At 35.0% G+C, this 16,612-nt stretch overlaps 1 protein-coding gene across 1 annotated transcript in view; it reads right to left on the bottom strand.

Annotated features, from left to right (window-relative positions):
* Positions 1–16,612, bottom strand: part of LOC133190573 (uncharacterized) — a 104,022-nt gene that overhangs the window by 26,535 nt on the left and 60,875 nt on the right. Inside the window, exons 2-3 of the mRNA XM_061326275.1 lie at positions 15,461–15,672; positions 7,922–8,071 (exon numbers count right to left, since the gene is read on the bottom strand). Coding sequence (XP_061182259.1) covers positions 7,922–8,071; positions 15,461–15,672 — 362 coding nt within the window. The remainder of the gene's footprint in view (positions 1–7,921; positions 8,072–15,460; positions 15,673–16,612) is intronic.

Below are 16,612 nucleotides of genomic sequence, written 5' to 3'. Positions count from 1 at the left end.
AAGAAGATTTCTTAAGATTTTTCCTATATATTCCTATGTAAAACTTTGGTCGCCCATTGTAGCCCCACCCGACCCCCAGGGGTCATGATTTGTACAAACTTGAATATACACTACCTGAGGATGCTTCCATGTAAATATGACCAATTATAGCTTTGCTGTTCTTGAGAAGAAGATTTTTAAAGATTTTCCCTATATATTCCTACATGTATGTAAAACGTTGATCGCCCATTGTGGCCCCACCTGACTCCCGGGGGTCATGATTTGAAAAAACTTGAATCTACACTACTTGAGGATGCTTCCATGTAAATATGACCAATTATGGCTTTGCTGTTCTTGAGAAAAAGATTTTTAAAGATTTTCCCTATATATTCCTATGTAAAACTTTGATCGCCCATTGTGGCCCCATCCGACCCCTGGGGGTCATGGTTTGAACAAACTTGAATCTACACTACCTGAGGATGCTTCCACATAAGTTTCATATTTTCAAGCACAGTGGTTCTTGAGAAGAAGATTTTAATGATGCCATTAATTTTTCACGAATTCCTAATTATCTCCCCTTGGAAGAAGGTGTGGACCTTCATTTAAACAAACTTGAATCCCCTTTACCCAAGGATACTTTGTGGCAAGTTTGGTTGAAATTGGCCCAGTGGTTCTGGAGAAGAAGATGAAAATGTGAAAAGTTTACGACGATGCCAACGACGACAACAGACAACGGACAAATTTTGATCAGAAAAGCTCACTTGAACCTTTGGCTCAGGTGAGCTAAAAATAGTTATTAGAGCCCTATACAATTTCAGATGATTTGTTATAATTTGAACTTTTTCAATTTTTATACTGGTCCTTTTGTATTCTGGTCCCTTTGAAAAGTCTGCTTGTACAGTCCGAAGTCCGCTGTACACTATTTTGCAAATGTCCAATAGGTCCATAGAATAATGAGGATTTTAATAACTATATACAGTACTGCAGATTCTTGAATATATGCGAAGAATAAATCATCACTCAATTTCATGAGAAGCATAACTCATGAAATAAAATAACTCACTTTTATTTTTATGGCACTTAGTTGGGGGGGGGGGGGGGGCAGGGAGTAATAACCCCATACCTGCCAAACAAGAGGCCCATGGGCCTAATCGCTCACCTGAGCACATTGGCTAAGAAAAAGCACGAATCAGTTTGGTATTGAAAAGTTTACATGGGGAGGGGGACTTTAATTTTATACTACCTGAGGATGCTTCTAGATCAATATAACTAATGGTTTTGCTGTTCTTGAACAGAAGATTTCTTTTATATATTCCTTTGTAAAACTTTGATCCCCAATTGTGGCCCCACCCTACCTCTTGGGGTCATGATTTAAACAAACTGAAATTTACAATACCTGAGGATGCTATCATTATAAAATGAATAATCAAGGCTCTCTGCAGTTCTTGAAAAAAGATTTTTTGTCCCCCGCTTTCACTGAAAGTGGGGGATATTAATTTGGGTCCGTCCGTCCGTCTGTATTTCTGTCTGTCTGTAACACTTTCGTTTCCGCGCGATATCTCGAGAACCCTTTGAGCATTCGCAATGAAATTTTGCATAGCAACTCCCTATCGCCTAAAGAAGAACTGTATTGATTTTGAGGTCAAAAGGTCGAAGGTCAAGGTCATAACTTCATAAATTCTGTCTGTTTTAACACTTTCGTTTCCGCGCGATATCTCGCGAATTCTTTGAGCTTTTCTAATGAAATTTTACATGACAACACCCTGTGGCCTAAGGAAGACCTCTATAGATTTTGAGGTCAATAGGTCAAAGTTCAAGGTCATAAATTCCGTCTGTGTGTAACACTTTTGTTTCCGGGCCATATCTCAAGAAGCTTTTGAGCTTTTGCAAAGAAATTTTATACCATAACTCCCTATAGCCTCTCTCACCCCTCTCGAAGTGTCCCACCCCTAGACAGAAAATGATAAATATCCTACGGACCCGGTTTAACGATAGAATGCGTTTTGTGTATTGTCAATGTAGCAGAAGAAAATACGGGAGATAACTCTAACTCAGTTCATTTACTATGAAAAATCCCAAGAGTTCCAAATGTCAACATGGTGTGTAAATTTGAAGCGAGTAAAAAACGTTGGTGGAAAAAGTGTTGAATTCTTCCATAATATGGATTAAATTTTTAGATGAAAGGTATTTACAGTCTCAAAAAGGTTTGTTATGATTAATTTGACTGTTATTTTCAATGCAACTTCATTATTTTTCTCCAAAATCGTTTCGGAGCGATTCTGCAATTTTCTGCTACATTACGGGTATATGGGGGGGCATTCTAACTGTGGTGAGGGTCATCCCGAGACACAGTTAGATTATTCTAACTATGCACCCCATTTTTTATTTTATTTATTTATTGTATTAAAAGTCGTTTAGCACAGGGGCATGTGGAGTGTTATTACGTATAATACAGGTTGTCGGCGGACTTTATCTGTTTATATTCTAATTACATATATTAGAACTGTTTTGTAAAGGCTAAATTAGACACCCTGTATTGATTAAAATTTTGACAATATCGAACATGAAAATAAACATTATATGTGACTTAATGTTTGCATTTAATTTATTGTATATTCAAGTGCCTCTGTGGTCTAGTGGTATGATGCTCGCTTGGCAAGCGAGAGGCCCGGGTTCAATCCCTGGATGGTTCTCTTTTTTTTTTTTAAATGTTTTTTTTTTTCTTTTTTTTGGATTTACTAAATGATACTATTCAACATGTGAAATGAAAAAGTTACGATGTCTGGCGTGTACAAACTCATAAAATCATTATTACAATGTGATAAATATTCTGTATATATTAAAAAGAATCTTCTATGTACACATATTAAAGAATAAGCAATCAAATCTTTATATCCATATTGGCTTTTTTTAAATTTAAATTTGCTTCAATATACATGTATACATTTAATAATTCTACAAATACAGGGGGGCAGTGTGACCCCCCCCCCCCCCCCGAACTGGGTATGCTCTTCTTTTTTCCCTAAGCAGGGGACACAAATTCTCTGAATTAGCTTGCTCTTGTATGTTCCTTTGTAAAAATTTGATCTGCCATTGAGGCCTAACCCCCCCCCCCCCCCCAGCCCCCCAGTGTCAACATTTGAACAATTTTGAATCTACTCTAGGTAAAGAAGATTTCCTATAAGTTTGAACTTTTTGGGCCCAGTGGTCTTGAGAAGAAGATTTTTAAAAGATGCCACCAAATTTTCACTATTTCTGAGTTACCTCCCCTTGAAAAAGGGTAAGGCCCTTCATTTGAACAAATTTGAATACCCTTTAGTTTACACAAGAATGCTTTGTTGCAAGTTTGGTTGAAATTGGCCCAGTGGTTCTGGAGAAGAAGTTGAAAAGTTTACAGATGGACTACAGACAAAATGTGATCAGAAAAGCTCACTTGAACTTTTAGCACAAGTAAGCTGAAAATGACATTGTTGGGATGTTAAATGTAGGGTCATAATATGTTACAACATTTTAAAGTCATATATGGCATATTTTTTGATAAGTTCAGGTCACCAAAATCAAAAAGATCTTTCTATTTGTTTTAAAACTTTACATAAAGATAGGACTTTCATGTAAATTACACAATTTAAATCAATCGCATTTTAAAGATAATAAAAATTTAAAACAATAACCAATTTATTAACCAACTCCACATTTAAATAACTGACAAATTTAAAGTCAATTTAACTATAGACACGCAAGGTTATTCAAGCTCAAAATCGGTGAAAATTTTATTTTGAATGTAAATAACATACTGTACGTGTACATAAATTGGCATATTCAAAATTTAGCGCAATCACTAGGTATTGAGCTGTTGGCGTATTTTTGAATTAGCACTACACACTAACGTGCTGTATATTGTATTAATAAATGATTTCTTAGCGGTATTTATTAAATTAGCGCATTTTTGTCCACACCAAAGCCGTTAAAATATGAAGCCCACTTTCTTAAGTACACATACAGCATATCATGTATATTTTCACTCAATCTCGTATATTTATTTTTCAAGGTCAGATACGCCATACATAGCTTTAAAGCTGCCTTTAAGAAAACATTTTCAAAGAACAAGGATCAGTAAGAAGCAAAATATGCCCCAAGCATATTAAACAAATGTCAAAGCATACTAATTTTTGTGTAAAACATTCTTTGTTTGTATCATTTTATTCATTTTTTTTTCTTGAAATGTCATATTTTTGTTATTTTTGGGGCAAAAACATAAAAATGAACAAAAAATCACAGATTTCTGGAAATTTTTTATAACATTAATTTTTAGCTTCCCACCAAGTATTTAGAAGTAGTTAAAATTATAATTATGCATGATCTTTTATATGAAATTCATTTACTAACAAAATAATTGAAGAAAACCTCAAAGTTGGGGTAAAATGTCTTTTTTTTATTATTATTAAAAAATCACAGATTTCTGGATTTTTTTTAATAACTTTTAATTTCAACACCTTACTAGGGATTCAGAAATACTGTAGACATACTTTTTTTCCATGTGGGATTAATTTCTGGAATAAAGTACATTTACAGTAGTTAAAATTACAATTATACATCACCTTTAATATTTAATTACAAAATAGTTGATAATAACCTTAATTTTGGGGTAAAAAATAGTCATCTTTGTTTACATATCATCTGCTGACACAAAGTAAAACATGAAACCGAAAGCTAACAATTGGTACACTGAAAAACTATGTAATTTAATTTTTTTATGGTGGCCACACTCTAACAACAGAATAATTTTTTGAGAAAATGATTTTTTCATAATCTTGCGGCCACATCTAATTCTTTTTGTGAAAGTGGCTATATAATGGAAACAAGAGGCCCATGGGCCACATCGCTCACCTGAGCACATTGGCTTGGCAAAAGCACAAATCAGTCCAGTATTGAAAAGATTACCCGGGGGGGAGGGGGGGGGGGGTTGAATTTTAAACTTCCTGATGATGCTTCCATGCCAATATAACAAATGGCTTTGTTATTTTAAAAAAAAAATTCCCATATATTCCTTTGTAAAAATTTGATTCCCTATTGTGGCTCCTCCCTATCCCAGGGGTCATCATTTGAACAAACATGAATCTACACTACCTGAGGATGCTTCCATATAAATATGACTCATCATGGCTTTGCTGTTCCTGAGAAGAAGATTTTTAAAGGTTTTTCCTATATATTTTTATGTAAAACTTTGATCCTCCTTTGTGGCCCCGCCCTACCCCAGGGGGTCATGATTTGAACAAACTTGAATTTACACTACCTGAGGATGCTTCCATATAAATATGACCAATCATGGCTTTGTTATTCTTGAGAAGAAGATTTTGAAAGGTTTTTCCTATATATTTCTATGTAAAACTTTGATCCTCCATTGTGGCCCCACCCTACCCCCAGGGGTCATGATTTGAACAAACTTGAATCTACACTACCTGAGGATGCTTCCACATGAGTTTCATCTTTCCTGGCCCAGTGGTTCTTGAGAAGATTTTTAAAAGATGCTATTAATTTTTCACTAATTCTTTATTATCTCCCCTTCAAAGAGGGCGTGGCCCTTCATTTGAACAAATTTGAATCCCCTTCACCCACAGATACTCTGTGCCAAGTTTGGTTGAAACTGGCCCAGTAGTTTTGGAGAAGAAGATGAAATTGTGAAAAGTTTACAACGACAACAACAACGCCGACGACGAAGACAACGACGACAGACAATGGACAAATTTTGATCAGAAAAGCTCGAGCCTTCGGCCCAGGTGAGCTAAAAAGGCTATTTCTGGAAAATAACACAGAATCAAAGACGAATAACTCTAATAGAAAAAATAACTCTAATAGAAAAAATGTTGATGACATTTCAAACCTGTGAGTAACAATGAGAATATCTAATCATTAGAATAAATAAAGTAAACAAAGACTGGCACTTATTTAAAAATCAAAAAAATATCAGGCATATATGCCTGCTTACCACCCCTGGCTCTTTGTAATTTCAGTTTATTTCAGGTTCCTGTTATTTAGCCTCCCATCTTGCCTTCTTTAAACATTTTCTTAGAAGGATTGTACTCATATCAATCAGAATTTTATCCTGTTTGATAGACAACAAAGCACAGATAGTGTCATTTCTCAATTGAGATCTACAATTTGTCTGAATTTTTTAGTCATGGAAAATATATTTCATATTTTAAGTAGGGTGAAATTGGGGGAGATAATTATGATCCAGGGGAGGTGATCAGTAATGGGGTGAAATGATTTTGGAGATGCAAACTGTTAACTGGGGGTCAGTTGGCAGGTATGTGACCCACAGGGCACTATCCACTGCTTTATTCAATCTATTGGTCATGAAACTAATGCCCTGTTCACACGGAGAGTTTATTTCGAATTAAACGTAAGTTACTGCGAATTAAATTTGAACCGCGTTCACACAGAGAATTTAATGCGAATTAGTTTAATTCGAATTAATTTACTGCGCATTAAATTACTTCGCATTAGCTCCGTGTGAACGCTAAGCCAAGCTAATTCGAATTAAATTTTGACGCATGCGTAAGGGCAGAATTAAGTCAAAGACCACTTGTCGGTGGTCAGATATAGTAACTTGTGCTATTTTTGAGTGGAAAACCAAAGAAAATTATGTTAATCAATAAAATGTGTACAGACATTATGACATTATGTAAAATGTACCTGCTCTGCACAATGTGACGTGATTTGAAAATGACGTCACAATAGGCTTACAGAATAGTCTTACTGTAGAAATATAATTTTAATTCGCATTAGTTTACTTCGCAGTAGCTCTCGTGTGAACGCAATCTAATTCGCATTAGTTTAATTCGCATTAGTTTACTTCGAATTAATTTACTGCGAATTAAACTCTCCATGTGAAGAGGGCATAAATATGTAAATATGAGGTGAATGCCTCACTAACAGGTTAACAAGAGGCCCATGAACTACATTGCTCAACTGAGCACGTCTAGGAAAAATGCCAATCTTATTAAAATCAGATCCTTCATCTGCTCCTCCATTTTTTATATTGCTACATGAGGATCGGAAGAAACTCCTATAAGGGTCATCTCCAAGTAAACTTTTGCACAATGGCCTTTTGTTTGTTTGTTTGTTTATTGTTTAATGTCCCTCTCGAGAATTTTTCACTCATATGGAGATGCCACCACTTGCCAGTGGAGAGCTGCAAATTTTGACCTATACTCGGCACTCAGGGCCATTGAGCAGTGAGGGATCTTTTTCATGCCAGCACCTACTGCGACACTGGACCTCAGTTTATACGGTCTCATCAGAAGGACTGGTCTCTACGTCCCCCAGTGGGATTCGAACCCACGATGTAAGGATCAACTCCTTACTCCAAGACTCTAACCACTGTGCCATGCGGGCGACTTGCACAATGGGCAATCAAATTCTTACAGGAAAAATCTTCTCAAGAACAGCAAAGCGACGGTTTTATTCAAGTTTGTTAAAATTATGACCCTCAGGGTTAGAATGGGACTACAATCTTATCTATAGGGGAAAAATCTGCTGATGAAGAACTTAAGGGCCATAACTACCGAGGGGAGCGTTGATGTCCCTGGGAAACTTGGTTAATTATGCCTCCAAATTTTCACCCATTCTTAATTATCTCCCCCTTGAAAGGGTATGTAGTTCTTCTTTAAGGAAAAATTTGAATTCCCTTTACCCAAGATTACTTTGTGGCAAGTTTGGTTAAAATTGGTCCATTGGTTCTGGAGAATCCCTGTTTTGACCTTGACATTTTGCCAAAAAATTTTAATTAATGTTTTTGTAATTTTTTTACTGTGACACTTGAGCGTTAAGCCCAAATGGGTCAAAGATGGACAAACAAATCACTGGATTATGGACAAACTTACTGGTATTAATTGCATAGAGCCCTTTGAATAGATTATGAAACCTTGATCTTAAATACCTGAAGCAAGACTGTTTGTCCTCATACTGTACATAGGATCTCCTCTAATAATACTGCTCCTAACTGCATTTGGTCTACACTGGATATGTTTTGTTGAAGGAAAAAATTGATGAGGTCCAAAATTATCATCAGTTTCCTTGCAGAAATTTACTGAAAAGATAAGAGATCAAATATAAAAACAAGATTTCATCAAATTTAATTTAGTTCAGTGTATATAAAATTAAAATATAGTAAGATCATTATGCTTGAAAAAATTGAGCAAAAGGTCCATACATCATAACACTAACCCTGGACCTTTTTTTTTTTTTAAATTTTAATATATATATATATATATATATATATATATATATATATATATATATATATATATATATATATATATATATTTATATATATATAGGATAAATAACACAATGTTTTTCTTCCAAATTTTAAATATCTTTGCCTAGTAAATAGATGCCTCTCAGACTAAAGAAGTAATATCTACGAGGGTTGTTCGAAAAGTTCGTGGACTACCATCATAACTTCTTTACTTAAGGAGTCTGGGGGGTCAACAAATTAACCACAAATTAACCACCAGATTTAACTTAATTTTTTAGATATGATATCTTAAGATGTCAACTATCATTTGGCAAAGAAAAATTTCAAAAATTTTAGTTTTAAAATTTGATCATTTTCTATATCTTCATATGGAGCTCTTCTTCTAAAGGAGATCAATATAGTCTAAAAATGGCCACAACCCCCCAGCCTCTTTAATGTCATAATATGTCCAAATTTGGAAGAAATATTTCAACAGTAAATTTAAATGATGTGAATTAAATATTTTTAAAATATCATGGTTTATTTCAAACTTATTTAGACTTTAGACTTAAAAAATGCGAAAATTCGATCACGGAGCAGGTCAAAATTTCGTAATTTACTATCAAGACACTAAATAATGTCTGAGGTCATATCTTCTGTAAAACAAAAAAAAAAATTCTACAAATTATACAAATTAAGAATTGTTTCATCTCTTCTAATTCCAAATCATGAGTTAATATTTTGCTTCGTCGAAAAGAAATCAGTTTCAGAAGATAGGTAGTCCTCATTGAAAAAGCCCAAAAAGATGATGTCATAGAACGTCACGGAGCAGCAGTTAACCATACAATTTTGTGTTGTACTCTGGAAAACTCCATAAAAAACTCTAAAAATGCCAGAGGAAGAAGGTAATATATGTCAAAAGCGAGCCATACATGTGTGTGTACATGGTACAAGTGGTATTTGAATGATAGACTACTCTGCTTAGACAATGGTGATCTCTGAGAAAATGGATCCTCTGTAAACATTGAAAAGTTTGTAACGTCATGCTAAGAGTCTGGCGCTTCACAGATGCTGATCTTGTGAAAACACACTTATGCAGTGAAAAAATATAACAATGACAAACAAAATAATGCTACTGGGACAATTGTTAGCAAAATAGATTTCAAGTGATAGAAAAACATTTTAAATGAGTGCACTGGTATTGGGCAATACTGTGTGAAATGTATAGGGATAGTATTTTTGAGAACCTAATGTCAGTATGTTTTTGACATTACAGTGTTTTTGACTTTGCTCCGTGGTTAAAAAACATGTTGATTTTAAAATTGAATAACATGAATTCTATTAAATCACATGCAATGAAAATTCACACTTAAACAAAATAAATATTTTTACATATGATAATGTGCTCATTTTAACTTTCCTGAAGATAGTATAATGAAGATTGGCATAGTCCACGAACTTTCCGAACAACCCTTGTACCTAGTTAAACAACATTTTAATGCTTGACAAAACATAATAATGTGGTGAAAAGTGGGAAAAGGTAACTTTTAAGTCCAGTATATGTTTTGAAAAGTTTTAGAAATATACAAAATTTTGATACTGTACAGTTTCTGGGAACATATTCTAGAAATAAAATTTATTTTCTAATTAGATTAATCTTTCAAGATATTGAAAAAAATATCAATGTACTGGTAACTCTTCTGTGTGGGAGATGAGAAAATATTTTTGTGGTATCTGTCTTTAAGGATATAAAATCTTTAAGGACATAAAATATTCAAACTAGAATTATGTCCATAGGACATCAATGCCCTGCCCAGGGTTCATTAGAAATGGAACATGTACATTTGTATTAATGTTTGAAGTTTGATGAAAATGTATTGATTAGTTTCTTTAACACTGAACTTAATGCACATTACACAAAAAAAGAGGTCAAAGTAAAGGTCAAGGTAAAACAAGAGGCCCATGGACCACAACACTCACCTGAGTCACTTTGTCCCTGCTGTTCATCACATTTTTTCCTTTGTAATATTTTGATTCCTTATTGTGTCCCATCCTACCCCCAGGGCCATTATTTGAACAATTTAGAATCTACACTATCCTAGGAAGCTCTCACACAAGTTTCACCTTTTTGGCCCAGTGGTTCTTGAGAAGAGGATTTTTCCTATATATTTCAATGTAAAGCTTTGATTCCTTGTTGTGATGATTTGAAAAATTTGTTTGTTTGTTTGTTGTTTAACATCCCTCTCAAGAATTTTTCACTCATATGGAGACGCCACCACTTGCCGGTGGAGTGCTGCAAATTTATACCTATACTCAGCACTCAGGGCCATTGAGCAGTGAGGGATCTTTTTCATGCCAACACCTACTGTGACACTGGACCTCAGTTTATACAGTCTCATCCGAAAGACTTCTCCATGTCCCACAGTGGATTTGAACCCGCAATGTAAGGATCAGCTCCTTACTCTGCGACTCTAGAGCAGATACTCTAACCACTGATCCACACGGGCGACTTAGAACAATTTAGAATCTAAACTACCTCAAGAACCTTCCACATAAGTTTCACTATTTCTTACCCAGTGGCTATTAATGACTCTGATATGATGTCAATGCCATTGTTAAATATCAAAACCTTAATTGCTACATACACGTATATTTTGTGCATGCTCTGCCATTGCATTTCTTAATTGCTCCCAAAGACCTCACCATATCTCTGCAAAGCCCTTTCATTAGTCAGCCCATGGGCTGACTAATTATCTTACGAAGAACTTCAAATGCACTTGCGTGTTCTTGAATTCTGGGAGGTAGACTGGTACCACTTTGGTTAACAGGTGCAAGCAATTCTCGGAGGTGGACGTAGAGTAACTCCTGTTGATTTCGTTTCAATAAAATCAATATTGATTAAACAACGAAATCGCTATTTTGACACATATACTAATAAAATGTAATAACAGCTTAAAACAGGAAGGCCTTTGGTGTTGATTTCTTTGAAAAAAAATGCCTATTTTGAAATTTTCTAGTTTGCACTTTCAAAAGTTTTATAATCTGGTTTGCAGAAATTTAACTGGTTTGCATCTAGTCATAAAACGTGTGTTCTATGCAAGAAGCATAAAATTGTATAAATTCATTTTACATAATGTTTTGCTCATCAGTTGAAACTCTTTTTTAAAGTATCTTAAATCTATTTTACATGTGTATTCAAATCTGCAGCATAAATACTGGATTATTTCAGATTTTGAAGTTGTTCAGTTTTTGTCGGTTTTACTTTCATTTTCATTTTAAAAAAGCATTTCGGTCCCAATGTTAATTACCAAATAGACTAACATGATTTGTAAAGGCATGCAACGGACACAGCAGTTTAAAAGTTGAGTTTGTCTATCACTCCTTCCAGTAATTTTATTTTTATTGCACAATATTACATTAGTTTTCACTGTTTTTTATCACTTCACTCTTTTAAATTTTAATTTTTACCCTCTTTTTATAATACCAACTTCTCGGGTGCTCCATAGGAGGGAATTCCTGTGCTGAATTGAACTGAGCAGGCTTCACCTGCTACATTCTTTTTTTTTTATATTTGAATCCTTATTTGTTTGTCTGTTTATCATTAAATTAGACTATTAGGCTATGGAAATTCAGGTTCTGGAATTTATAGGCCTGTAATTTTATAATTATAAGCATGATAAGTATGGTAATAAAGTAAAAGTGTTTTATTCTGTTTTCAAATTCTTCATTATTTCAAATGTCAAGTAAAAGATTACATGTAGTTATAGGTAAAATTAGAAAAGTTAATTGACTGAAATATAAAATATAACGCAAAGTAAAGGCTTTAACAAAGCTTACACGTGCACGTTTATGATATTACATGATGCCAGTGTTGTTCAGTAAATATTTAGTTTTTATATTCTAAAAGTTACAAGAAATTGTATTGCAACTGTCGTTTATTCATAATCATACTTAGGGGGTTCAGTATGGCTGTTAAGGATAAGGGTGTCTATTCCTTTGCCTGGATGCAGTTGACCGAGACTGTGCAATTTCTACCAGAGGGCACTCCGCAAGTTTCACTTCCATTAGTGAAGTTTGCAAAGCTCCCCAGACATGATTCTAAGGTCAAATGAAAAAAGTGGATTTAAAGACGACCCCAAATAGGCAGGGTGTCTGGGGGCTGCCTAGGCCCACAGAAGCTGTGGAGTAAATGGTGCAAAATCCTGGTTTTTGAATTTTAAACTACCTGATGATGCTTGCATGTCAATATAACAAATGGCTTTGTTGTACTTTAGCAGATTTTAAAAAAAATTTCCCATATATTCCTTTGTATAAATGTGATCCCCCATTGGGGCTCCTCCCTATCCAAGGGGTCATCATTTGAACAAACTTGAATCTTCACTACCTGAGGATGCTTCCATATCAATATGACTTAACAAAGCTTTTCTGTTCTTGAGAAGAATTTTTTTTCTATATGTTCTTATGTAAAACTTTCAATCCCCCATTAGGCACCACCCTACCCCCGGGGGTCATCATTTGAACAAAAAATGAATCAACACTACCTGAGGATGCTTCCACATCAAAATGACTAAACATGATTTTCTGTTCTTCAGAAGAAGATATTTTCCTATATGTTCCTATGTAAAATTTTCGACCCCCCATTGTGGCCCAACCCTATCCCTGGGGGTCATCACTTTAACAAACTTGAATCTACACTACCTGAGGATGCCTCCATATCAAAATGACTAATCATGGCATTGCAGCTCTTCAGAAGAAGATATTTTCCTATATATTTCTATTTAAGACTTTGATCCTCCATTGTGGCTCCACCCTACCCCCAGGGGGTTATGATTTGAACAAAATTGAATCTACACTACCTGAGGATGCTTCCACATAAATATGACCAATAAGGGCTTTGCTATTCCTGAGAAGAAGATTTTAAAAAAATTTCCTATATATTTCTATGTAAAACTTTGATCCTCCATTGTGGCCCCGCCCTACCCCCAGGGGTCATGATTTGAATAAACTTGAATCTACACTACCTGAGGATGCATATAAATATGACTCATCATGGCTTTGCTGTTCTTGAGAAGAAGATTTTTAAAGAATTTTCCTGTATATTTCTATATAAAACTTTGATCTTCCATTGTGACCCCGCCTTTCCACCGGGGGTCATGATTTGAACAAACTTGAATCTACACTACCTGAGGATGTTTCCAAATGAGTATCATATTTCCTGGCCCTGTGGTTCTTGAGAAGAAGATTTTTATAAGATGCTATTAATTTTTCACTAATTCTTAATTATCTCCCCTTGAAAGAGGGTGCGGCCCTTCATTTGAACAAACTTGAATCCCCTTCATCCAAGGATACTTTGTGGCAAGTTTGGTTGAAATTGGCCAAGTGGTTCTGGAGAAGAAGTCGAAAATGTGAAAAGTTTACAAACAGACGGACAGACAGACAGACGGACTACATACAAAATGATCAGAAAAGCTCACCTGAGCTACAAACATTCCTTATATTTACATTTTACATGCTTAAATCCACCAAAACTATACTCAATGTTTGAATTTTTCACTGCTCTATATCTTCATATTTTTATTAACGTCTCTGTAGCCTCCTTGTGACGTCACTTCAGTGCGAGTTGCTCTGTGTATATTTCTACGCATGAGTATGCACAAAAATGGCTTTCAAATCAATTTCACAGTTGGCTTAGTAGAAAAACACAGCAAAACTAAATATATATCTTTGAACAGCATCTTTAACAATTTCCTACATGTATTATGAATCCCTAAACTTTGTTCACATTTTACAATTTTCGCATCCATTGCCGCGATCGATGTTTCTAGTAAAACCTCCAACAAATGGCTGAATTAATTTTACTAAAATCCATGAACCAATGAAATTGCATGTTACATGACATCAATAAAGTAGGTATAAAGTGAGCTAACACAGATTTATCAGATAAAAACGGTTAAATACGAAAACATCCAAAGAATTTTTTTTTAAAATGCGGAATACAAATTTTAAAGCAGATTGAGCAAACTTTAATAGCAGAAATCTGCTTTAAAGCGGAAAATAACCAAGTCTGGCTCCCTCTGGAAGAAAATGCCGATGTGAAAACTTCAACCTCTTTGAGTTAACCTTTTCCCTAAGTAAAAATGTAAAGTTTGAGTTAATGTCTTTGACAACATTATAGGGCAGATCCAGAGGGGTAGTGGTCCAGGGGATTCAGACTTATGAAAGTCTTTAATCAACGAAAGTTGTCAAAAAAAAACAACAAAAAAAAACAACTTAACAGAAAATTGTAAAACTTGGTACAAAATGTAACATATTAATGCAAAAGTAGTGTAAATGGGGTGTGAGGTTAGTGTAGGGGGTTTTGAAATCTATCTGAATGTCTTTGTGGCAAACACCCCCCCTTTTAATAAAATCCTAGATAAGCCTGATGTGAACGGATACTTACTTTTAATGAAATTATGCTATGTGAATTTGAAATTAAATAATTAAACTTTTTCGTTTTTGTCTTCAATTCACAAAACCGTGATCGGGAGGTCGTGAGTTCGAATCTCAGCCGCGACAGACCCAAGTCGATAAAAAATGGGTAGCAACTGTTCTTTCGCCATGTGTTCGGCACTTTGAAGTGAAAGTTGCGGGTCCTTCGGATGAGACCTTAAAAACCGAGGCCCCGTGTCACGGCAGGCGTTGGCACGATAAAGATCCCTCACTGCTCAATGGCCCTGAGTGCCGAGTAAAGGTCAAAATTTGAAGCCCTTCACCAATATATGGTGACGTCTCTATATGAGTGAAAAATTCTCGAATGGGACGTAAAACAACATACAATCAATCAATCAATTCACAAAATAATGCAAGAACCTGCATGCATGGTATCGTTTTAACCCCAAACTCTCCACTCCCATGCTGAAAAACTAGCAAGACATAGGTGTCAACTGGCCAAATCAGCTAAAGATAAGGCTGAAATCATCTTTCCTTCAACAAAAATTTTGGTTTTCTAATGCTTTTAAACATTATCTCTAAAAAAAAATCCACTGGCTGACTCTCTATGCTTTCTTTAAAAGCTAAACTTGTGATTTAACTAGACTTAAAGATGTAGCACTATCTTGGTCCAGGGTGAAGGATGTTTAAATAATGACATTTCCTAAGCTGCGTAGAAATTACACACATTGTATTAAATTAAGGAAATATATTTCAATACACATATTTTATGAATAGGAACCAGTTATATTCTATGAAATGACCTACCTTTTTCAATAGATACAGATTTTCCAGGTCTTCCTCTGCCACTTGAATGTCTGTAATCTGATTCTTTTAGTTCACAAGATGAGACTCTTGATTCTCTTCCAGCTACATCAACAAAACTATTGCATCTCCCTTCAACTATGTCAGATTGACTGGTTTCAACACCATACACAAGATCAGCAGTGGAATAAGGCACTGTGTGGGTCGAGGAAGAACTAAATTGAAAAGTAAATAAGTGTCTAGATTAAGAGAAGAAAAAGGACATCTTCCATCAGATTTTTACAATGCAGCTAGTTCTAGTCTTGAGCACAAGGATATCTCTTTAGGGGAACAACAGACAGAAAACTGGAAAAAAACTGTCCTGAAAGAGAACACCAACTATCGAGTTTAAATCCAATGTACTACTGTCCAAAGAATACAAGTTTGTTCATTTTTCTCAATCACCAGAAGCATGTCTGAGAGTGTCCATCCCTTGATACACCATTCATGAAAGTTTGGTAGAGGTAGGGCTTGAAGTTACACTGGAATGAACCTGCTCCAAACACTTTCACAAGGTCACTCATCTGGAAAATGTACGGTAAGTTAAATTCAGCATCTGAAGCAACTTTCGAAGTGAGCATTATCTATGCAAGTTTTATTCAGGTAAGCCATATAGTTAATTGGAAATAAATCTACTCCAATAACTTTAATCTGGTCACTCATCTGCATATTATAGGTCAGATCCAGCATCCAAAAAAGGTCCAAATATACATCAAATCCAGCATCCGAAGCAATCTTGGTAGTGTGCACCCTTAGATGTATCATCCACGCAAGTTTGGTCATCCTAGGGCTTATAGTTACTTTAAAATGAACCTGCTCCAAAAACTTTAACCTGATCACTCATGCAGAAAATGTAGGTCATATTCAGCATCCAAAGCAAGCCTGGTAGTGTGTATCCTTAGATGTATCATCCCAGTGATTCATTTTGCTCTGCATCCTTAATTTTGCTCAGGATGCATTATTTCAATAAATGTGCATCCAAATGGATGCAATAAATTTAAAGAATAAAGGATATTATTTTAAATTATTTTGGTACATTCTGATTCAAAACTTGGCTGATTGCATCATATCCACGTGCTAATTGATATGCATGAGCAATTTAACATGATTGTGCAA

Source organism: Saccostrea echinata, unplaced genomic scaffold, assembly GCF_033153115.1.
Source record: "Saccostrea echinata isolate AGI-Se365-2 ecotype Australia unplaced genomic scaffold, CSIRO_AGI_Sech_v1 ptg000022l, whole genome shotgun sequence".
NCBI classification, from domain to species: domain Eukaryota; kingdom Metazoa; phylum Mollusca; class Bivalvia; order Ostreida; family Ostreidae; genus Saccostrea; species Saccostrea echinata.
The sequence above is the reverse complement of the archived record's forward strand: the minus strand, read 5'-3'. Positions and strand labels throughout refer to the sequence as shown.